The sequence below is a fragment of the Pieris napi genome, chromosome 9, assembly GCF_905475465.1.
Source record: "Pieris napi chromosome 9, ilPieNapi1.2, whole genome shotgun sequence".
Classification (NCBI taxonomy): Eukaryota; Metazoa; Arthropoda; class Insecta; order Lepidoptera; family Pieridae; genus Pieris; species Pieris napi.
This window is the reverse complement of record NC_062242.1, coordinates 12,955,137-12,979,453: the sequence shown is the minus strand read 5'-3', so window position 1 is coordinate 12,979,453 and position 24,317 is coordinate 12,955,137. Positions and strand designations below refer to the sequence as shown.

General features: G+C 32.0%; 1 protein-coding gene across 15 annotated transcripts in view; it reads left to right on the top strand.

The window, feature by feature from the left end:
• Nucleotides 1-24,317, top strand: part of LOC125052239 (hemicentin-1) — a 193,334-nt gene that overhangs the window by 123,304 nt on the left and 45,713 nt on the right. For all 15 annotated transcript variants that reach the window (XM_047652945.1, XM_047652942.1, XM_047652946.1 and 12 more), the window contains exon 5: nucleotides 19,173-19,343. In XM_047652945.1, the coding sequence (XP_047508901.1) occupies nucleotides 19,173-19,343 (171 nt within the window). The remainder of the gene's footprint in view (nucleotides 1-19,172; nucleotides 19,344-24,317) is intronic.

The window sequence follows — 24,317 nt, the reverse complement described above, 5'->3', positions numbered from 1 at the left end:
ACAATCTACATGTAAATGTAAAATGTTTCTTATACACGAACGCGAAAATATTAATACTGTTTTAAAACCCTCCATCTTTTAGCCGATACCAACTCCGGGGAAATAAATACAGATAATGCAACTTTTTTCTACAGCTGTGATACTTTTTGACATCCAACACCTTTTGTCTTCAGTCACCGTGACCACGCACGCTGTAAAGCACGCGAAACGTCGGTTAAATTTAAAATTATGTTAAATAATTGTAAATTTATAATAATACATAACTTTAATCCGCTTAAAAAGTATTTTCTTTGAATGTGTAAAGGTTATGTCAATAAAAGACAATACAACTTGGTAAGAATTACTGGATAGATAAAGAAAAGGATATTATTAAATTTTAAATTGTATATCCTGTCATAAATATGACGATAAATTTATTTAGCAGCTTATGACGGCGCTGCAATATTCCGCGAGAGGCCGTGGTTGTGATTAGCGAAGGGTCGAAAAGACCTGAGGGGACGCTTTCAATCTTTTAAACTCCCCCGCACTTTTAGTGTTAATTAATTATAAGCGTCAAGAAATTTACATTTCCTAAGTTTTAAAGTGAATTTTAAGTGAGTTTGAAATTTCTATCAGTTCTTGATCGATTTAATTTAAATATTTATTGGGTTCGATTTATGTTAATATAGAATTTAAATAAGTTATAACTCAAAGGGTAAATATTAGTAATTGTTTTCGAACACCTTATTGCAGTAATTTTTATAACTTATCAACATAATAATAAAGAGACTACAGTTTGTTTATATTTTGTTAAACTACACTTGATTTCCACGTCGATTCATTCAAACAATGTACAAGCTGAAACAATGTTTAATTCCACTCTCTGCAACTCAACGTTCCATTTGTAAGACTTCCTCTTTAAATTAGGCTTCCAGAGGTGGTCTACTCGAGAAGACTACGATTGAGAGCATTAGGAGTCCATGCGCTATGGCTTTCATCGTCTCGTTTGATATAAACTTCTACTGTCCTATTTAGATTGTATTTCATCATCTTAATATCACTCTTAGGTAACTTTTCTGTACTTGAAATAGAAAAGCGCAGTCAAATACGAAATTTATTTTAAAATATAACTTTATACAATTTACAAATCTTTTATATGAAATGGAGGAAATATATTTCACACTTTAAGATATGATTTAGCAAGAAATTCAGTGTTAGCACACTGTTTGCCGGAAGGAAGGAGCAACGCGAACCAACGGTGCATTTTTCCGAACAATTTATAACGTCCTACATTGCGCGGCGTGTACCGGAAACGGATGCGTACTGCCCGAACAATGGTTATGATGTATGTTTGTGCGCGCGATAACGCCACTGATCTATTGTTGATTGTACTACTGTCTTCGGGTAAGCCTTGTCGAGTGCCGTTTTGGTATAAGCTCATCTTTGTGTGTCTTTGTACACACTAGTGCATATTCTTAAGTCACTATGATTATATGTAGAGGTCGTAGCAGTGGTAAATAAACACATTATGCATTTATATTTTTAAAAAGACTCGCAGACCAAACACACACATACCACTGCTAAAACCCCTTGAAACGTTAAGTTATGTAAATAACAATGCCTTGGAGATAAACTAAAGGCAATTCAAATTATAATTACATAATTAATAGATACATATCTATAGCGATATATTCAAAGGAACAAATCAAGAATATTTCCTTTCAAAATTTCCGAACACTTTGTTATTAGCTGTCAGATTCCACGATCCACTAGAATGAGCTAATTATCACATATCACGTATCAAAAGCAAATTGTACGACAATTACAGTCGGTATTTGATTGTTTGACGTGTCGGTCTGTCATTATTACAATGACATATCGCCTGTGAGTAATAGCTGGTATTAAATTAAAAGTACTTACTTCAATATAACGCTGTCAAAGGACATTAATATTACTCAAAGGAACTAGTATTCTATACGGCTATTTATATATTTTAGACATGCATAAATCCAACAAAATCATTCATTGTGTAAAAATAGCGGTTAATATAAGTTTTAATATGCTTACTTATAGAGTTTCTAAGATATATGTACGCAGTATCAACGTATATAATACTCTTTGACCGTACGTTGAAAGAAATATAAATCCTTTTGTATAGAAAATTGGATTCACGGCAGACGATATCTTGTGAATAAAATATAGCCTAGTGCTTTGCGTATGAGTGTATAGAGTATCATTTCTTTGTTTACTTTAATTTAGGTAAAATAATGCACAGGCGCACATTATACTCAAATATATAAATATATTTAATTCATTAAAGATAATATACTATATTTATAATTCATTTAATCTTAAATGACGTTTAAACTTAGCGATTAAAAAGAGTGGCGGAGAGTTTATTGCCAGTTCTTCTCTTCCGTTCTACGCCCTTGATTTGAGAACTGGCAGTAAATGTAAAATTAATTTCATATATATTTATTTTCTAACGTTCATAAATGTACATTTTGTTAGCTATATGAATAAATGGTTTTTGACTTTTAATTTTGTTTAGTAATAATCTCGATATAAACGAAATGATGATGTACTTTAAACATAGAAAGAGAAATTGAAATGTAAAAACTCGAATGTCATAATGGTACTCGTATTACACCTCAACAACAGTTTCTATTACCAAGGAGGTTTCTTGATTTCTTGAGTTGGATGCGCGCTATTTCTATACTTAATGACATTTTATGCTAAATTATACTTATCTATACAACAAGCTTGGCGCCATTTATGCCTTTTATTGCACGGACTGCTTATTAATTATTAGTGCCTCAGTGAGATTAGGTATAGTTGCATGTAATTGAGCCAACCGTATCTTAAATAAGATATCGGGTTTGACATTACGGAGTCATACTTAACATTACATTGAAAACAAATTTTGTAACAAATTGGAATTACATTTAAAATCGAGTTTTGTCAAGAAATATCAACATAACGTAGGCTTTAATAATCCAGATTGCACTGAAAGCTGTTTTCCAGTAAATGTCAAGTGCATTATAGCTACATAAATATATTATGACGACAATATTATTAGAAAGCCTATTTTCTCTAGATTGTTTTAGATCTAGGCCGCGGCACAATAGAGCATTGTTAAGTGCGGGATGAATCTTTCAAATTATTTTTCACATTTAGCTCTTGGAAATTCCCTTATTCTTGAATTGACTTGTTGATAATGAGTTGCCCTCATTAAAAAAATATTTTTTAGTTTTTTATACCAATGTGTTTAATAGTAGAACTGGCTGTGGGATTTAGCATTTGCTGGAAGTTGTAAACTAAAGTGCTCATAAGTAATTCCCTTACTAGAATTGTCCCGCTTCGACGGAATTAATATATATTTTTTAATTTCGTATTTCTATAGCTAACACAAATTATATACAACAAAAAATAATTATACTAAACATATAGCCAAAGATGCAATACATAATAGATACAAAAAGGATCAACTACAAAAGAAAAAATAAAAATTATTAAATCGGCTGTGCTGTGTGATGGTGTGAAAGTGAGGGTATGCACGTGAGGATGTGCTCATGATGCAGGGGATTTTGCGCTATGCTATTCTTAATACTCGTTTTAAGGATATTCCGCGATAGCTTGAACAAGTCAAGGCTTAAATAGTGCTCGTTGTAAGTCCGGGATACATAACTGACGTTTTTTGTATAGTTGGTGATGTTGGTAATGTTGTTGGTGTTGTTGATGTACCAAGTTATAGTTGGTTTATTTAGGTATATAAATTTACAAATGTATATTAAAACAGTTACAGAGTTCTTTGATTTTTTATTAAATACATTTACCGTAATCACTACCAATATTATTCTGTTGTTCTTAACTTTCTTGTTGGTCTTGTCATTAAAGCGTTTATATCGAAACACATCACTACTTACTATAGACTAGAAGGACTATCAACTATTTCACGTGACATTACGCAACTTGACCCTCGCAATCTCTGGGCATCACTAACTACGTGGTACAAGGCACAAGGTTTAGCTATCGCATAGTGAAAAATAAACGATATCAATTCATATTCGTTCAAAGTATAATTGGAAGTGGTACAAACACACAGTCGCAACACACTGAATCATAATTATATGTACAAAGCGTTCACTTGATTTTGAATGAAAAACTTCAGAACGAGCAGAAATAATAATTCTTACTTGCGCCATAGAAAATGGAGATTGCGACAATTACGCACAGAATAGGTGATTTTTAGTAATGAACCATTCTGAGAATTCCTTCCGACACCTTTGTTAGATATAATGTCACTGATTATTTCTATTGAGAGCTTCGTTCAAGGGTAATATAAAGTAACGTAAGGCGAGAACATATTTCTATAACCAAGTAGATATCCTCTTTTAGATAAGTTATTATTTCTTACTCACATTGGGATTAAATCAACGCTGCCTTCATGTAGAGAAATGTCTTTAACTCTTAATGATTAACTGTGAGTACGGCTCAGGAAAAGCGGTTCAAATAGTTTAAACCTTTCTTTTTTTAGTATACCTATACTTATTTGTATTCAACTAAATTTATCAAATTACGGTATAGTAAAAAGTATAGCTATTTCCCAGTAATATTCCGTCTAATTCACGAGTCACCCCCGTCAGCTTCAACGACTGGTACTAAACGATTTCCGAATGGTACGAATTTAGATACCATTCGAAACCGATCCTGAATAATGTCGTCTCAGCACTGATCTCGTTTTAAATCCTTTTGAGAAATACTTAATACCACTTTTATTGCGCTCAATTTGAATAACGAATATTTTTTTTTTTATATTTCAGCTATGTTATAATTATAAACATTTTTTCTTCAGATTAAAAACTCAATCTGTGTGCATAGAACTACATTGAAAACTTGTCGAGTCAGAAATATTCAATTAATAATGTTTTGAAAATATAGTTTAGTATTACAGGTGTAAATATAAGCCTAGAGAATAAAATATGAATTTAACATGAAAACAGTAAAAACATTTCAATGCCTAGAGGATAGGCAATTCGTTCATTACGCCGAGTTAACATGAAATTTCTGACAATACAAACAAATAATTATGAAAAAATAATATTTACAAACTCTATTCATTATTTCAATATAAAATGTGGTAAATTTTTGTTTTTGACAGAATAGACTTGAACAAAAGAGAAAATCATAATTTGTGTTATATTTGGTTAATAGGAGGCAAACGGGCTGATATTAAGTAATACCGCCGCCCATGGACACTTACATTGCCAGAAGGCTCGCAAGTGCGTTGATGGCCTTTTAAAGATTGGTAGAAGCCGCTCGGAAAGTGACTGGTTGTCGACGTTTCAAAACGATGTTATAAAATCTTATAAACCATTTATTTTCGATGGAATTTACTAAACCAATATTGTTTGGTTCAAATAAATAATACAACGCTCGATCACGTCCACATTTCACCATTTAGTGTGATTATTAACTTATTGTTTTTTTGAATCTCCATAAAACATGCCAAATTTGAGCCTACAAAACATACAGATAGCGGTCAGTGCAATGATTTATTAAATATTCGACTCGATGCACTATTGCGGCGCCGAGGTGACCTGTCCATGCCGCTTCTTGTGTCTTATTAAAGTTCTGATTAAAGTACCGCCAAAGATAAACGGTATCGAATGAAACAAATTTAGTGCAGTTTAAAATAAATTCATTCTTTTCTTATTAGCGTAAACTATTGTGTATTCACACTACTGTTTAGTTTAAAAACTGAATGATAAATCAACGCATAAACAAAATTTCGCATTTTGACGACCATGATTAATGTATAAAATAGCTTTATTTCTAACGAATGTTTGTGTTGTGAAAGAACACTAATTACCGACAAGAACATACAGAAATTAAGATAAGTTGTCTGATTTCAGCAGTAAAACAATAAGTTCTATATTATGAGAGCTATTATTACTATCCAGACACAATAAATGATTATTTGATATTATAAGGTTTGTACATCCAGCAAAGGTAAGCACGAGTACGCAATAACTCGATTGAATCGAAACAAGCTCAGTGGCTATTCATTCCGATACAGCTCGCAGCTTACAGGCCTCGAAATATATTGTGGGACAGTTCATAAATACAGATTAGTGAAATTGAACGTTCATACAAGACTAACCGAGATTTTTACTCGTAGCATCGGGCTATAAAAATATAATATATCACTGTACCCTTTTATTATACAATGAAGACGTCATGTTTTATAGTAAATTAATTGCATTTATAGGAACAATTCTGACTTTTTAACATAATTAAATAATAAAAATCTTAATTTATAGTTATTCTCAGATAAATTCGTGTCTTGGTGAAGATTTATAACTATGCTTTTTATCACATCTATCAATGAAGTCGTTAAATTATGACTTAATATTTTCGTAAACTGATTTCCAATATTTCTAACTCAATCATCTAGAACATAGCTACCAGAACAGATTAAAAACGCACTGCAAAGTGTCGATGTGGTCGTATCTCTCTCAAACAAACCACTCTGGATCGGCGCCAGCATGAATAAATATGTATCGGTGACCACGCCCTCACGAATTCGCTTGAAATGTCTTAGATTTATAGCAGTGACAGAGACTTAAAGAAATGAAATGGGCGTAGAGCGACGTAGATTATAGGTTTAATGTAGCTAAAGGTGTAGACCTTCTCGTAGCAATCAAGGATTGGATTCTGTATAGCTACGGCGTAGCATCCACGCAAGGTTAATAGTTTTTATTCATTATATTATATCTTTTTTAAAGTGAAATAAATACGTACATAAATTAAACGCGGTTAAGTCGAGTCTGGTACTTTCCAAAGAGTATTAAAGGTATGTTAAAGGCTGGTGCTTTGAATACTGCCCTAGTTTACGATTAAAATAATGTAGCACAGTTTAAGCCGAGTTATATATTTAAAACTGAGTTCAATCCTACTACTTCATGGCTTTTCCTGCTGTAAAATTATAAGAAAACATAAATACATTGTACAAATAACTACAGATTTTCAACAAAATTTGTAAAATTTAGTTGACCCGTTTAGTTTGAAGTATAAGAGTTTGTCCAAATATTTATTGTGTAGCGGAATAAAGTGCACATCAAGGCGAGGTCCTGTGCCAAGATTTATTTCGTGGCACGCCATTATCTGCGGAAAGATACGAGTCATAATGTGAGAGCCGGACCAGTGGATATAACTAAAGGATATTGTTTGTTGCTCATTCAGAGTGAATTTATCATACTCTCAAAAAAAGTTGCTGCTTGCCAATCGACTCAAATAATGGTAGCTTTTTCGCGTTACCTCGATGATCTTATGTTGTTGTTAATACCTAATAGTTTGTGGTCAGTACAAGTGATTTACATTTCCATTAAAATCCGAAATAGGAAAAAGTGTAAAATGTTATCAAAAAACTTGGAAAATGGAACAGTTAAAGTTTTGCGACGCCGTCTCCCTGACTAGCCTGGGATCTTGCCAAATGTGGATACTTTTTGTGACACGTTTTGTAAATAGATTATATCGTTCCTGTTATTGATGGTCCGCTCCGCAATGTACTTTTCGTATATCATAACCTCCTTTGATATGCAAATATGGCGTGCTTTATTCATTCTTAGACCCAGTTTGACTTGTTATAGTAATTATTTTACAACAAAATAATATTTTCAGACTTCGCCCTAATAAACATTATCATCGTCCCAAATTAAGAACTTTTCAAGAAAACAGTTCGTTTATACGAATGAAACTATATTCGTCTATTTATATAACGAATAAAAATGATATTATTATAGAAATATCTATTCACTAGAAAACTTTAAGATGCAAATATTCAAAGCAAACAAGAAACTATTCGAATAAGATTTTGTTGAGAAGAACAATTTTCTCAACGATATTTTTAAAGTCAAACAAACAAGAAAACCCGCGTTGCATAATTATGTTGCAGTCAAAGCTAAGTGTAGCCATCTCATTATAGATGTTGGTTTTAGTTCATACGATACGATAAAGACATGATTACTTTATGACGTGATAAAGTTTGATTCAAACAACACGTGATGTGTGGCAAAAAAGGCACGTTATTATATAAAAAAAAATATTTTATATTTTCGTCAATACATTGGTTCTTATACAGAACCAGGATACGTTTTTCTACTTCTTCTTTATATATTTAAATCCACTTGGCTTGTGGTTTATCTAGAATACGATTTGACTCCGACATATCCTGAAATATCGTAACAGATAAAACGCCTCACGTGTAAACGGGTAACGATCGGAATCAGAATCATTTCCATAAATAACGAGACCCTCAAGCGGTTAACGACATTTTTAACGTTTTTTCTCGTTATCATTATTAGGATTACCTCAGGGAGGTTTTTTTGGTATTTTCCGTCTGTCGGGAATTACCTCCGGTAAGGAATGTATTAACAGTCGGTTTTAGGGAAAATTGTGAGGGTATCGGACGCAATATGTCCTTTTGTGTTTTTGTGTAAAATCAGCTGATTATGTGTTATTAGTGAGTTAAACTTATTAGTGAAATAAAAATTTCCTAAGCTACAGTACAGCGTTGTCTTTGAAAAGTTTGTCAAATTGTATACAAATGATACTGGAATTCGGAGTCCCCCAGGGCAGCATTCTTGGTCCTACGCTGTTCCTAGTGTACATGAATGATCTGTGTTCCCTGAAAATACCTGAAAATACCTAATTGCAAATTGGTCTCTTACGCCGACGATACTGCTCTTGTTTTCTCTGCAAAAAGCTGGAGGGAAGCTTTCTCTTATGCACAGACCGGATTTGATATCGTTTCGTGTTGGCTGCGCCAAAATTTATTAACTCTTAATATAGAGAAAACTTGCTATCTTACCTTCTCCATATATACTCCTCCCATAGCCTTAATCCCGTATTCCTTAACTGCCCATACACATTCTTCTGTTCCTTCTGTTCCATGCTCTTGCGCTACATTGAAGAGAGGTTGTACGGTTAAGTATCTTGGCATCACACTAGATAGTCGACTCACGTTTCAGGCCCATCTTATGAATATGTGTGGTAGAGTCCGCAAACTCATGTTTATCTTTAAGAAAATTCGTCATGTTGCCGAGCCTCATATAGTCAGAATGATGTATTTAGCATTATGTCAATCTGTTTTATTATATGCTATCACCACTTGGGGTGGTGCAGCCAAAACCCATCTGCTGTCCCTGGAACGTGCCCAGAGGGCTCTTCTAAAAGTTTGCTTATTCAAACCCATTCTTTTCCCTACCTTCACCCTCTATCAGGAAGCTCAGATACTTACTGTACGTCAACTGTTCATCCTAAACACAGCCCTCAAACAGCATCACGAACATAAACCTAGTCCTTCTTCCTCTCGATCTGCTCGCCGCCCACCCCCTGTTCACCTTCCTTCTCTCTACACTGCCTTTTCCCACCGCTTCTACTGCTACCTCGGCCCTTTTATTTACAACAAACTAAATCGCAAGCTGAATATTCACTTACTCTTATCCTTCAGTTGTAAAAAGAAGGTCACTGCCTACATACAAGGTCTCAACTATGATGAGACTGAAAACTTAATCCAACCAATGGTCTAACTTACAATTTATAGCTTATTTTTGATTTACTATTTATTTTTATACTTATTTATGTACTGTTATCTATTTATCTAAGTACTAATATATATATATATATAATAATATATATAATAATTAGCACGGATGTTATATCGGCGCGATTGCACACCTACATATTTTAATTAGGTACCTCTTTTCTCCATGTTACATCTGTAAAATGTCCTTATTAATAATTTACTCTTGTTACTGGTTACTTTTTACACCATGTGGGGAGAGGCTGGTGGTCTGAGATACAAGCCCTGCTTAGTTCAGTCACCAGTCTCTCACAATCTTATAATGTTTCCTTGCGACAATATATCTGTTTCTTAATATTTAGTTAATATCAATGTAAGATTGTGGAGAAAAATAAAGATTTTTTTTTTTTTTTTTTTTAATAAATAAACTGCATTTCATTTTTCGTGATGCATCCACAAATATAACAATAAAATTTATAAAATTATGTTTTCATTCTGTTGTTAAAGACGGTCAAGTTTCATTAAAGTTAATTAAAATACTTTGATTAAAGCTACCTCTCAGTTGTTTTAAAATCAACCTACATACGCGACATGTTGCTTTTAATGAGATTTATAATTATTTTTCAAGAGTTTCTCATTATTTTATAATGATCCAACATATTCTTTATCCTTTCAATGACTAAGGCTGGAATAGGTGTTGATAATATTTCGCTATATTCACGAAATCAATTTAAAAAGTGTTATAGCTATGAAAACTATTTTGAAATTCGATATCAGGTAGTGTAGTGCAGGTAGGTGATAAGTTTGACATTTCTCCGGAAGGATACCCTCGGCTCCGTTTCAATTTAATTATTTATTTAAATAGAGTTTATTTTTGAAATATTCCATGGAGTGGAAAATGTTGAATTCAACGCGACAAACTTTTATCTTTTTTGGCTGCTTTCGTACTCAGCGAAGCTTCCGTTCATGACAAGGTCTTTACGAATTCACAGTAACATCTAGATCTAAAACTACAGGCATGGAAGCGTGGACTAGATAATGATGATTTAAATATTAACAAATCTTTATAACTTACTTAGTATAAATTTCTACATACTTAGTCCGCTATCCCCAAGTTTGTTACAAAAATATGTAAAGTCGTTTAATCTTTCCAACTTTCAAAGTCTTATTAGTGATAAACTTTGCCAAGAAGAATATTGTCGAAAAAGTTCTTGTACAACTCTCGAATTGCTGTGTAACGTAAAAAAGCTTTAAATTTCTTTTTTCAATTAACTGCAGGTACAATTAAATTGTTAGATTTCTTAGAGCTAAGACAAAATGCACCCCAATAAATCTGACTATCACAAATCGCAACACATTAGTGCTGTACCACATATCGATGTTGGAACGAGTCCACGCCCCGCCTCAAAGCTGTCGATAAATTATCGACTGCGGCTCTTGGCATTGTTTGTTAAGATCTTTAGTGCACTCTCAGTTTACTGGATCGCTACAAATTGAACCGCGTTAAGATTTAGATGCTTTTAACCCACCACGGTGTTTTTATTTATTAACGTAAGTATTTAATTAACTACTGCTTCGGTTTTAAGATTATTTTTGAAAGTGTATGTTTATCAGCATGTAAATTTAATTGTTACTACAAGATAAAAGGTTTGTTTTATTTTGTTAGGTACAGGGACCAAACTTTTTAAATTTGTTTTAATTTTCGTTTTTGTTAATTTTTAATTATTTTAATTATGTTATTATGTAGGTTAAGACAATTGTTAATACTGTAAATTTGATTGTTATGTTTAGTTTTGAATACACGAAAGAATAAGAAAAATTGTGGTAGTAACAAAGTAGTAATCTTAATGGGTTAGGTTTTTTTAGTTTGTGGTTTAATAGCAGTTTGTTTAAAAAACACTCCAGAAAACACTTCATAATCTACTAAAGGATGGTGAAATTGCCTAAAAGTTTAAATGTTTAAAATTTAGAAGTATTTATATAACGAATTTAAAAATAATATTAGATGTTAGACAATAATTATTATTATTTTACATAAATCCGAGTATCGACACGCAGACTCCCAACACTATTAATTTGGCAAGCTGTCATTGGCAAGCGCGATTCGATGCATTATGCGGTATCGGCAAACTCTAAGGTGAAATATCTCGCACGTTCCGCCCAACATGAATTTTATAAACTGATTCTGAACGCAATAAATCTCTCCGTTTATAAAGAAACCAACCACTTTCAATATTTGACTTTAACTTTTGTTTTATTGCTTGATATCTGTTCCGACTGTAAAGTGGGTACGCTGCTTTACTTAATGCATCTGTTACTTTCTTCTTCTTTTTTATAGGCTAGTTAAAAAGCCTCCTATTCCAAGCACACGTAATAATATCGAACGCATTTCACAAAACAATATTTTTTGTATTACACGTAAACAAGCGCCTTCTTTTACGTTTTAATTATCATTCTGCGATTTGTTTTACATCACTAAATTATTTATTTATTTATTTATTATGTAAACCATATTTGGCTATCTGTTTAGTTTAATTGTATATAATTTATGTTAGCTATAGGAATACGAAATAAATAAATTAAACTAACATATATCTTATATTCTGATCAAAGTCAGTCTCCGACGAAATTACACTCCAAGACGGTATGACGATTAGACAGGCGACTTATTCTATATATTTAGTATAGACACGTTTATACAAACTAATTTCAATAACACTTAACACGCTATGAAATTTTTACACACATTAATGTGTAGATGTTCTAATGGGCAATTATTAAAAGTTAAAGCAGATTTGATACTTGTACTCGTATCATATAGATATATTCAATTGTATGAACAAAAAACTCTAAATGCTAATAAATTAATTTAGGCTAGTCTAGACATAAAATGCTTTATCGCGATTTTACGTTCCTAATTAACACTGTATCACATTACCGTGAAACTTACCCTTCTATAAATTTTCATTAAAATATCAAATCAAATAAAACATAATGTCGGACCGTAATTAAAACCGACGAGGGTCCGTTAATTATGTGTTGAACCGTGGTTAAGTGGGGGTCACAGTTAAACATAACCGGTTCTCATTTAATTACATTTATTTGAAAGCGAGATTTTAAGTATCTTTAGATCAGCGCAGGCGAGTTTTTAATATGCAGCTTTTTATATGAAAAGAATCTTTGACGTGGAATTAGCATTTTTTTAACTAAACAAAATACCTGATTTGAACTTAATACTATTTCTTTAATAAAAACATAAGTGTAACATGTTCAAGGAATAATATATCAAACTATGTCCAACGTCTTAGCTTTTCATAAGTGTTTAGTAAGTCTGAGTAAGGAATTTCAATTTGAAATAACAAAGAACGGTTGTAGTAAATTAAAAATGGCGTCGGCCGTAAATTAAAAAAGTAATTCGCTTGAAAAATTTTTACGACGCTTTACCGTTCTTTATAGACTGTAAATATATTTTATATCCTAGTTCTTTTGGTCGTAAATATTTAAAAAATAAGCAATATTCGAAAACGTATATGGGATTATTGTTTTTTTTTAAATTTCATCGCCGTGTTAAAGTTCGTGGTGAACAATACAATACGACTAGAAATGCCACACATACCAAAAAATTACATACTTCTTCTACAATGATCTATGGTATTCATCATCATTTATACGTATACATGTCATTAGTCTTGCCGAAAGCAGAGTCTCAGTGAAAAATATTCAAATCGATCGTTGCATCGGATTTCATTATAAAAATTTTATATTAATAAAGTATTCAGGTGCATTAACACCGTATTCATTAATGAGTGTGAATGAATATATGTAGAGTTATGCTATTTACACAGGGAAGACATAATATTCATCTCGCGTTGCTATGTGGAAAGCTACGGGCGGAAGCTAGCAAAAGACCTCTTAGAATTCAGTTCAAAAGCCAAGAGAAATTGTATCCATGCATTAAGCACACAATACTTGTAAACAACGTGTTCTAGCTATGAATATTCATCTGAAACGGCTAACGAAAGGCTAGCGGAAGGCAACCAGGGTAACATGTGCTTGAGATCATGTTATTTTAGATGCTGTGTACTGGTGCGATTGTTGTACTGAATATTCTCCTTTATGTTTGATTCCCAATGCCTTGTATCACTGTGACATAGTTTATGAACACAACTACAAATACGACCACGTTGATACCCCTAACATAAAAAAATAATAATTCATAATTAACGAAATTAAGTCTTAATTATAGCCAAACAATGACTTCGTATGACGTTTAGATTATAGTTCTTCTCTTCCGTTCTACGCCCTTGATTTGAGAACGGGCCCTTAATGTAAAGTTAGAAGCAATTCATATACATTTCTTTTTTTTGACGATCATAAGTGTACATTGTGTTACCAATATGATTAAATGATTTTTGAATTTTGAATTTATAAATAAATTCTTAGGCACGATAAAAATATTTTCACACAGTATTGTCTTTGATTAACATAACTCATAACATTAAAAGAAAAACGCTTTTTACCGGATTAAAGTTATGTATTATTATAAACGTCGGATAAATTTAAAATTATGTCAAATAGTTGTAAATTTATAATAATACATAACTTTAATCCGGAAAAAAGCGTTTTTCTTTTATTTTCACACAGATAGAATGACCATTCAGGTTTAGTTTTTAAAAATGTATCTTAAAATATTGCAACAATCCGTGTATCTAATGGCAATGCATTCGTAGTAAACAGGCTCCTTTGCTTTAGTCCACAGCATTAGCAACTTTGTTAGAAACGCTGTAGAACTAACAAAGTTATGTCCTGGCTCTTGCAGGACAAATCTGTGTAGTACAGCACAAAGCAGCCTTCTATATATAATTAAGAGCTTCTTAATTATTTAAGAACAAGAATTCTATTTAGAAACTTTGTTGAGGAAGCAAGTTTTAAAGTAATTAATTTGGGAATGTGACAAAATGCTAAAAAATTATCAATATAACTTTATTCATATGGGTAAACAAGTACACTTATGAACGTATCATACGAGTAGCTCAATAAATCTAATTCTAAGTTGTATGAAAGAATATCACTTCCCGCTTTTCTCCGTATCAAAGTGAAATGACATAATACTGGTGCTCCAACCTTGCAAACGTGTCGCATGGAGAACCATCTTAAATTAGACACGTTACGATTGTAAAAGGCTGAATAGAAGAATGGAAAACTACTGTTTTGCTATAAAACAACGGCAGAAAGACGACAGTTTCAACATCTACGAGCACTGTGAAAGCTACATGCTATGTTGTACAATTCAAGTGAACTTAAAAGAATGTCACTTTGGGCTTTTCCTTGTATCAAAGAAACTTAGTGAAGGATTACCACGGGAGCAGAACCTTTCATTAAGTATTGTGCAAGTTGTCGAGTTTGCCACGTGAGCGGAGTTTTGATCTTGCTTACTGTTTAGCTTTCATTATGAGAGAAAAAAGGCTGCGGGCACATATAGGTCGTCTTTTGTCTTACCCTATAAAAATCCTCAACCCAGTAATAGGAGTATTTATATAATTGTCATTGATAAATATTATTTAATATTCTTACTTATTTAATCTTGAAACAGAATTTTTAATTAAATATTGTAGTGTTACTGAAAATGCATCTATAGCCTAGCCTGTTAATATAATTTTCGATTTTATGGTTTAATTGTTAGTGATGTAGATACAGGAGATGATTCTCAATGTATCTACATCTTAAATACCCTAAATTAGATAACTTTTACGTATATCGTGTAGGAAGCTGGAGGAAAACTTGAGATGTTCTAAAATTCGACATAACAAGAATAACATATGTATTGAATTTTGGTTAAATTACGTACACAACGTAATTTAACGAAAATAGGTTAATAAACTGAATACTCCATAACATTTACATAAAAACTAACACGCAATTTTCTAAATAAGAGAATACACGAGTCAGCGAAGTTTAAAATGAAAAAGTACGCATCCTTGAAAATGCCATTCCGTCGATTCAAATTCTTTTCTTCGGGACACGTCGAAAGAGTTACAAAAGAATATCAACTCTATTGTATTGACACAAAATACTATTTCTAACAAGTCGCGTACGTCCCTTACAAAATCACCATAACTCATTTTTCGCAGGAAACTCGACAAAGTTCATGTTTTATCGAAATATTCGAATGCTATCGGAATCGTGCGATTTATTATCAAACTTTGTATAGAGTACGCAAGTTTTAAAGAGATAAGTTTTTAGATTTGTCTATCTGAACAGTAAATCTTAACACGTGACACATGGCAAGTGTTAGATATGGGTTTTTAATTCACGCAGCGGATTAGCCGCTCTCTTATTACCTTAATCAGAGTAACTTTTAATTCCTTTTTTAACAAATAAATAAATTTCGAGGCTTTAACTGTTAGAATTTTGGAAGGTTTTAATCTTGTGGTGTATTTTGCACTGCTATTTAAATTAATTTCGTCAAACAAGAAGCGTAGTTGACACTGCGCCTCATAACACATGACATCTGTCAACACGTGTCAGTTCTGGCGGGAATATGGGCGCTTTCATATACCATCACAGCTGTCACAAATATTTTTCTTCTTTGATATTAGTTCTGATTTGACATAGCCTTTGCTATATTGAGTTAACCATGTAAGAAAGAATAGGTAAGTATTCTAATAATTAAGAAAATAATAAGACACAGATATTCCTTCCTATCTACAATTCTAAATATTAAATTTGAATCGCTTAGAAGAGAAGACTAAGCTCATTACTACATATGCTAACATAAACGTTATTATATTTAAAATTTATCACAGATAAAACCTTATTAATATCAGTCTCATAGGACATAATGGCATAAAAATATGTTATTTCAATTTGAAGTGTAAATGAATTTTTTGTTAATAATTTATAATAATTAATAATTTCGTATATAGTAAATAAATAAAATAAGTTTTCGAGAATGTCATTTTATTAAATTCATGTACAATTTATTTCAAAACGCTCTATTGACCCTTTTAATTATTTTTGCATATTTTCACCGTCGACATTAATGTTCACCAATTTGTTACAAAATGTAAACGCTTTGTTTACTTATTAAAATCCTTTATAATCTCGCTAAAGCTGGCTTAAACAAGGATATAATCAATATGTAAATGAATCAAATTCATTACTAAGAATACGCACATCATTATTATAATAATAGTTATTTGTTTTAGGACCATTGGTCTATATTTTGGTCTATGGTCAGGTCTGAGTGTTGTTCTCTATGATCAACTCATTCAAGATACGACATGCGTCCAAAATTCCACCCTTTTTTGAATGAAAGCATTAAAACTATAATTTCTCCGCAAAAAGCCCAACAGCAATTGATTTGAGACCATGAGCAGTATCGAAGTCTTCACATATCTTTAAAATATTTTTTGGTGACGCCTACTTAAAGAGCCGATAGAACCACTAAACAGCCCACTTTACTATTCGTAAGGAGCTTAACATAACATAAAAGCATAAAATTCATAAATATCTTCCTTGAGGACATAAAATTATACCAATGGCTTCATTATTTCTTAGTAAATTAGTCCCGAAATGAAAAACATAATTTGTACGAGGGGAGGCTAATTAAGTGGAATAAAATGAAGTCAATCAGGTAATGACATTACTTGGAATGGTATGATTGACTCTGGGCAGGTACACTCCTCTACAAAATGCTATTTTCATTTACTACCTCGATTTACAGCATCAAATAAAATGTAAAACTAATGTTTCATGCGCTCTTCTGTAGTCAGGTGGCCCAGTCTTACGTAGCGCCTGAAAACCTTTTCCTGACATCATTCATAGGAAAGCAAAAAAAATATGGAAAATTAATTATGTAAATAATTCGTGTTTATAGACGTTAAGGAAGTTTTATTAGAAAAAGCCTTGCTTGACATTTCAAAATAGATGATAATTTTTGTCGTGATGACGTATGTATAAATTGAGAATCTGGTTTAGCTTTATTCACCATTCTGATAAACGTAAATTTACAATGCACAGTTTATTTTAAAGACACGTTTTGGCTCGATTGTACTTATCCAAAGGGAATAATGACAAGGCATACTCGTAGGTTTTAAGTTCATTATTTCGAAGTACAACCGTTTTCAATTATCATACAACACAATCAAAAGTTCTCTCGGCGGGATGTAAATTACAATATTCAGGTTTTAACCAATTTAAAAAGAGTTTTCGAATATTATAAAATGTTCAAATAATCCAATATCTTAAGCTTTTATTTGTTATATCATCAGGTGCCAGTAAGTGCGTCTCAATAAACTCCAATGATAGTTGGTTTCACAAACCATTACTGCGAGTTACAGGGTAAGGGCGCAGCTCTCTGCGACTCAGAGCTTTTGTTGATATTTGTTTTAAGTAAATTTGCGTTACCGTTAAGAGCAAGTGGGCACATAGAAAGGTACATGATTGGGTTTCGACTTCAAGGTTGACACCAGGCAGTCTTGTACAAAAATATAGTTCAACCAAATACTAAAATTGGTTTTCGATGTGTATAAAATTCATTATTTCTATAGTATGTTGTGATATATATTCAAAGCAAAAACATAGTTGAATATTTTAGTAAAGTTACAAACTCAAAATACTAAGCATAAAATATTTGGACTTTACTCGCCTCGTAGTGAGAGTCCTTCGCTGGAAAGCCGTAGCAATCTAGGAAAGCTATCTTGGACTCTCAATATGCGAAGAAAGTCACGGGAAGCAACTATATTATCCAGTTTCATCTAGATCTAGATGTGGGTCACGTCTTGGATCCTCTCGTTAAGTCTAGAAATATCCTGAATGTTGCTTCATTTTGCGGTATTATATTTGGAAAGGTTTTTATTAATTCACTTGGACGCTTGCCTCTGAAATATTGACGACGAGGAGAAAATGTTCATGATATAATTGTAATAGAATTTAACAACACCTATTCACTGTAATTCTATTTTTTTCTAAACTAAGTATTTTGTTTAAAACATCCAAAATTACTAAAAAACTGTCAAAAACTCAACAAATGCCACATTTATAAGTATGACCATTTACGCATTCTATGTAATTTTAAAGCAAGCTAAGGTCAAATGTCAAAAATCATGTAGGTAACATAATGTCACTTATGAACGTCAACAAATAAATAAACATTAAATGCTTCTAATTTTACATTTACTTCCAGTTCTCAAATCAAGGGAAGGAACGGAAGAGAAGAACTGGCAATAAACTCTCCGCCACTCTTTTTAATCACCAAGATTTTTGTTTTACACAACGTTTGTCCTTACAAACGTGTGTAAATGTGGAACATGGTGTAATGGTTGCAGCTCCTTAGCTGCTGAAGTTCCACATGACATCTTAAGTAATAAATAATAATAAAATGAATTAAAAACAAAGATTTGTCCTCTATCATCTGGAGGCATGGTGAAATAGGAGCACGCACTTTCATTCTCGTGGAAACAACACGCAAATACATAGTCGAAACAACTAACATCACCGCATACACGAATTCAAGTATGACGACCAGTCACCACAAGTAGCACCCATGACAAGTAACAGATCTTTCAAGTTTTTTAAATTCTAATAATAACATCTTTGTCCACAGTCAAACCAAAAGCAGTGGAAGTGATCACGAATGATGGAAAAATATTGACAAACGGTCAATCCTACGGGCCACTATTGGAGCGTGCGAGGGTGAACGTCACTTGTCTGGTGACAGATGGGAAGCCACAGCCCAAAGTCACGTGGTACTTCAATGGGAAGGAGCGATTGGACGGTAAGTTTGAGAAAATTTGGTAATTCAATAAGATTATAATGTATTGGTTTATTTTAATAATAACGTAACTTATAGAACATTGATTCTATAAATTTTTGACAAATATTAACTATCCTATACATTTAATGCATCAATATCACTTTGTGAAATAATATTATATCAACAAATTTCACATCGCCTAACGTGCACAAAATCAAAATCGCCGAATGCAACCGAACCTTTAATCTAGATGACCTAACTGCCCTGGAATTAGCCGTGAATACAAAATGAGTTCCCATTTGTAATTTATAGCTAGATAACGTTGCAATTGTCTGCGTGAATTAGTTCCCGAGTGTGACCTACGCTATCTCTATATTTTGACAATTAATGAAAAAACTCATTTGGCAATAAAACTATTTTACGAAAATTATTACTAATTATTGGGAGTTATAATTTTTGCTTACATTTTGTTTAATTAGAAAAACTTTTTCTTCTTAACACAGTTGTCACAAGATAATGATTTAATACTTTACTGCACTTATAAAAGCTTCAGTTGAACTTCTTTTTGAAGCAACGTTAATTTCCGGATTTGTTTTTATCCAATAACATTAGTTTTCACATTAAGTAGTTACACTTAAGTGAACGTCAATAAGATTGTAGATTTTACACAGTACTTTTGTAAACTTTGAAGAAAGCTTCCGTAAGTTCCCGTGAACAGTCTATTATTTTAAATTAAAACCACGTAGCTACGAACAAAAATAAAATATTTTTATAAAGTACGTACTCTAAGCCCGTAAACATGAACAAACTGTAAACTCTAAACAAACTTCGTAGCAGCTTAAACGTTGGGAATTTGTTAAAAACCTATCGATTCTTTGCTACGGCATAGCACGCGTCACTTACCCACTGTGCAAGAGATATTTATTGAAATTTGTTCTCTGTAATCATAAAGATGTGCGGTTTTTTATAGAATTGGATGCAAACGAACAGGAGGCGCACTTGATGTGAAGTGATACCGTCACCCATGGATTTACGCTACTTACCTTTTTTACAACATTTAAATATGTATATTCAAATCATTGATTTGATTTTATAACAGACATAGTATGTGAATAAATTTGCCAGTAATCCGTAAAATATCAATGTTTTGAGATTATACTTCAAAAACGTCTTATTTTTTATTTAGGCAATCGAAAACTATATGAAATCAGAAATATAATTTTTAAATTTACGAAAATTAATTCATCAACAAACGAAAGTAACATATTTTAAAAAACTCGCAATATAACTAAGCTCTCATATAGATTGTGCGTTGCACAGTACGTCACGTACGTTTACGAAGTGTGAAAATTTCTTTTAAAATGTTTACCACAATCGTTTCGATTTCCGTTTTATTGTTTCTGTGCTCTTCGCGCATACAAAGTGTCTGTTTGTCCCACGCCCCACCGTGCTTAATGTTATTTATTTGATTCTTCTTTGAGGAAGTTTGTTTTAAAAGCGAAACTCTCTATTTATTTACTGTTATCGAAGCAGAATAGTTTATAAAAAGGGCTTATATCAATTATTTATCTAAATAATTATTAATCATAATTAATAATTATTTATCTAATAGGGATTAAGTACATTAAAAAATGATTTAAAGAACGTAGAAATGGTCTATGAAAACATAATTGCTTCATTACATTAGAATCCAACAATTAAAAAAAAAAGGGTGCGTGTACTTATGTACGCGCGTAAGAAGTTATACTTCTTTGGCATTATTAAAAATAGTTTTTGATTGCATGCAAATAATTAATTACAATTAAATAATCAAAGACTGGAAAAGGAGTCATTAAAGTCAATAAAGTTCAGTTTACATTTGAAAAATTAATTAAATAAATATTTATTATTATTCTCTTACATTAAACAAATAAAACACTATTTATCTTTAAAACATTTTTATTTCATTATACTATTTATTTTTAAGTGACTCTAATGTCTTCATCAGAATTTCGGTTTGTAATTTTAAATTAATCATTACTTGGTTGTGCATCTACGAGGCTTCTCCAAAACTACTTGCTTTCTGCAACAAATAAGAGAATATTAATTTAAGCTCTGTCCATGCAAAACTTAAAATTTTTTATAATTCATATTATAAATTTTTTAACACATTTATATTAATATAATTATATAAATGTGTTAATAATATAATTTGTAGCACATGCTACAGACCTGGATAGCAACTTTCTTTTATTCTATTTAGAGATAGAGATAATTTAAATATAATACCGGTGTCTTCCTTGTAGGTTTCTTTGGAGTTGTTTGGGGATTCTTGTTGTTCAGTTCGACATGATTTTCTTTAACCTTTCTTTAATCCTACAAAATAATGAAATTGTTAAGTTATGTTGTCACTGTTGTGCACACCTTTGTTTGGCTTTTTTAGTATTCAAGTTATGTCAAAACTGATTTATTACCTTGTCATTGTTGGCTTTATTTGCTTTTGGGATATCAATTGTTTCCAAAATGATTTTATTTGTAATAACCTGAAATATATAAATAACATCTATTAATTTAAGTATCATGGTGAGTGGTTCGCACTCAGGTATTAAGGTGTATTATACCCACTGTCCATTATAAGTGGGAATGGGCTCACTTCTGGCAGGACAGAGTTTCGGTACTACAAGTGCAACATGGATGTTTTGAGGTATTACAATATCTCTAACTACCCTGTAGGGGAATAAAGTAATGTTGTAAGCATATGCCTATGCTTGAAAGGTTGAACCTTGAACATCACCATACATCATATTTATAATTAACATTCCTACCTCGACACCATCACAATCAAATTCATTGAAATCTACTTCAAACCATTGTGTCTCGAGAAGGTGATGGTGGCTTTGTTCCACCTCCAGTTTTTGATGTTTCACGGCGATAAGATGACAACTCTTTTTTTGTATTCAATTTAGTGCACTTCCACTGATTCATCAATTGTTTTTTGTCTCTTGTCCTTATATTTGCTAGATTAAATCTGATGTTTTGATTAAATAATGTGGTAATTTTTTTGAGATGCAGGTACTTATTAAAATGTTCTCTGTTATATCGCTCCAAGCCTTCATTTTCTCCTTATTAGTATTCGTGCTTAAATCTTTGTTCTCAATTATTGATATATAGGGTCGTAGAATATTTCTAAAAAGTTGCTGTAACAAACGCAATAAACAAAAGCAATGAATAATGGTTCATGTTTCAGTTTTAATCAACAATAATACTCGATAATACATACGGATAGTTAACCTCAATTGTATTGAAGCACTCAGGAAGGTTAGCACAGTTTTTTCACAAATATTTTATATTACTTCACAAATATTTTGTATAATGAAAATAACTAGGTATATAATTATTAATTTTAAACAATAATTAAAACTCCTATATTTGTTTAAAAGGTAAATGTCATTGTCAGATGTCAATTGTCATGGTCATTCAAAATTCTTGTTAAGCTGCTAAGCTAGAATATGCGTGAAGTTAGCTTCACGCATATTCTATTTCTTTTTACTTGTAGTTTGTCTTATTCCCATCTCGCTCGCGCACGCTATATCACACTGCCAATTTTGTGTCATAGGTGCGCGCGCAATCGTAAAATTTCACTCTCATCAATTTTTCATAACGCGCCTAAAGAAGTACAACTTCAAAAATTAAAATAAGCTGTTGAAAGAAAGAAATGTTTATTTTTCTTAATCTTAACATTTGTATAGACATTGTTTGTACGTCTATAGGTGAGTACAAAGAATGAGCAATATACATTTTCTTGCATTTAAACTCTATGATGAATCTTTACTAAAAAGGCTGAAGTAACCGTTATTTCTTAATTAACGATCGTGTCACTATGTAGATACCAAAATACAATAAAATTAAAACGATAGTTTTCACTTTAAAGGTTAAAAGTTAAGGTAGCCATTTTTACTGACACAGGAATTTCCGTACAAAATGTAATCCAGTGAAATTTTGGGAGATCCTTTGAATTTCAAATTATCCGATAAAATGCAGATTTTACTTTGACGCAAGTTTCATTATTGAAAGGGGTATATGAGCTAAGCCTATTTGTGAGAAATTATCATTTAAGGGCGATGCTACGCGCTGAAGAGTTTTATGTTATAGTAGTAAAATAATATATTTCTCATTGTATTCTAAGATTCTCTTTTAAATTACTCTTTCTCCTAAATTCCATAAATCATTATTCAATATTACCTAGAAAGTAAGTTCGAAAATGTTGCGCTTATATGTCTATTATAATATTAAGTTCATGAGTTGAAACATAGCAATGGTGATTTGAATTTCCGACAATTGTATCTACCGCAAGACGAAAGAGTGAGCTCCCAAACAAAGTGATTTTTATTTATTCGCCGTCAGTGTCTCGCATAGTCGGATCACAATTTCATCTTTTTTACATTTCCGATGAATGTTTGTATTCGTCAGTTTCCATACTCCATTCTCTTTTAAAGTAAACCGAGTGAAATATTCGTCAGGACAGGCTGTTGATGGAAATCAGATATGCGCGAAATAGAACTGTGGATTTGTTTGGATTGTGGACCCTTTTAAAAAGGCTCTTTTGAAAATACATTCAAACCATTGAGTGAGTGAATCATTATTCCTATTTCTAAGCACTATCGCCATATAACTATTTTATTGTCTAATTTCTACCGACTTGCATATTTATTTAAATTATTTAATGCAGGATACGTACGTACGCATATCTGGGAAAGTTAAATCAATTTCAGTTTGGCAAACTGAGTCTATAAATATGTATTTAAGAAAAAAAACAAGCTCACTAATGTCATCGTATTTTTTTTTTTGACCATTCACACCAATTGACCTAGTCCCGTGCTAAGCTGGTGAAGCTTGTGTTATGGGTACTATTCAACGGATATACATACATATTATAGATAGATAGACATATAAATACATATTTAAACACCCAAAACCTAAGCACACCACCAAATGCTCATCACATCGATGTTTGCC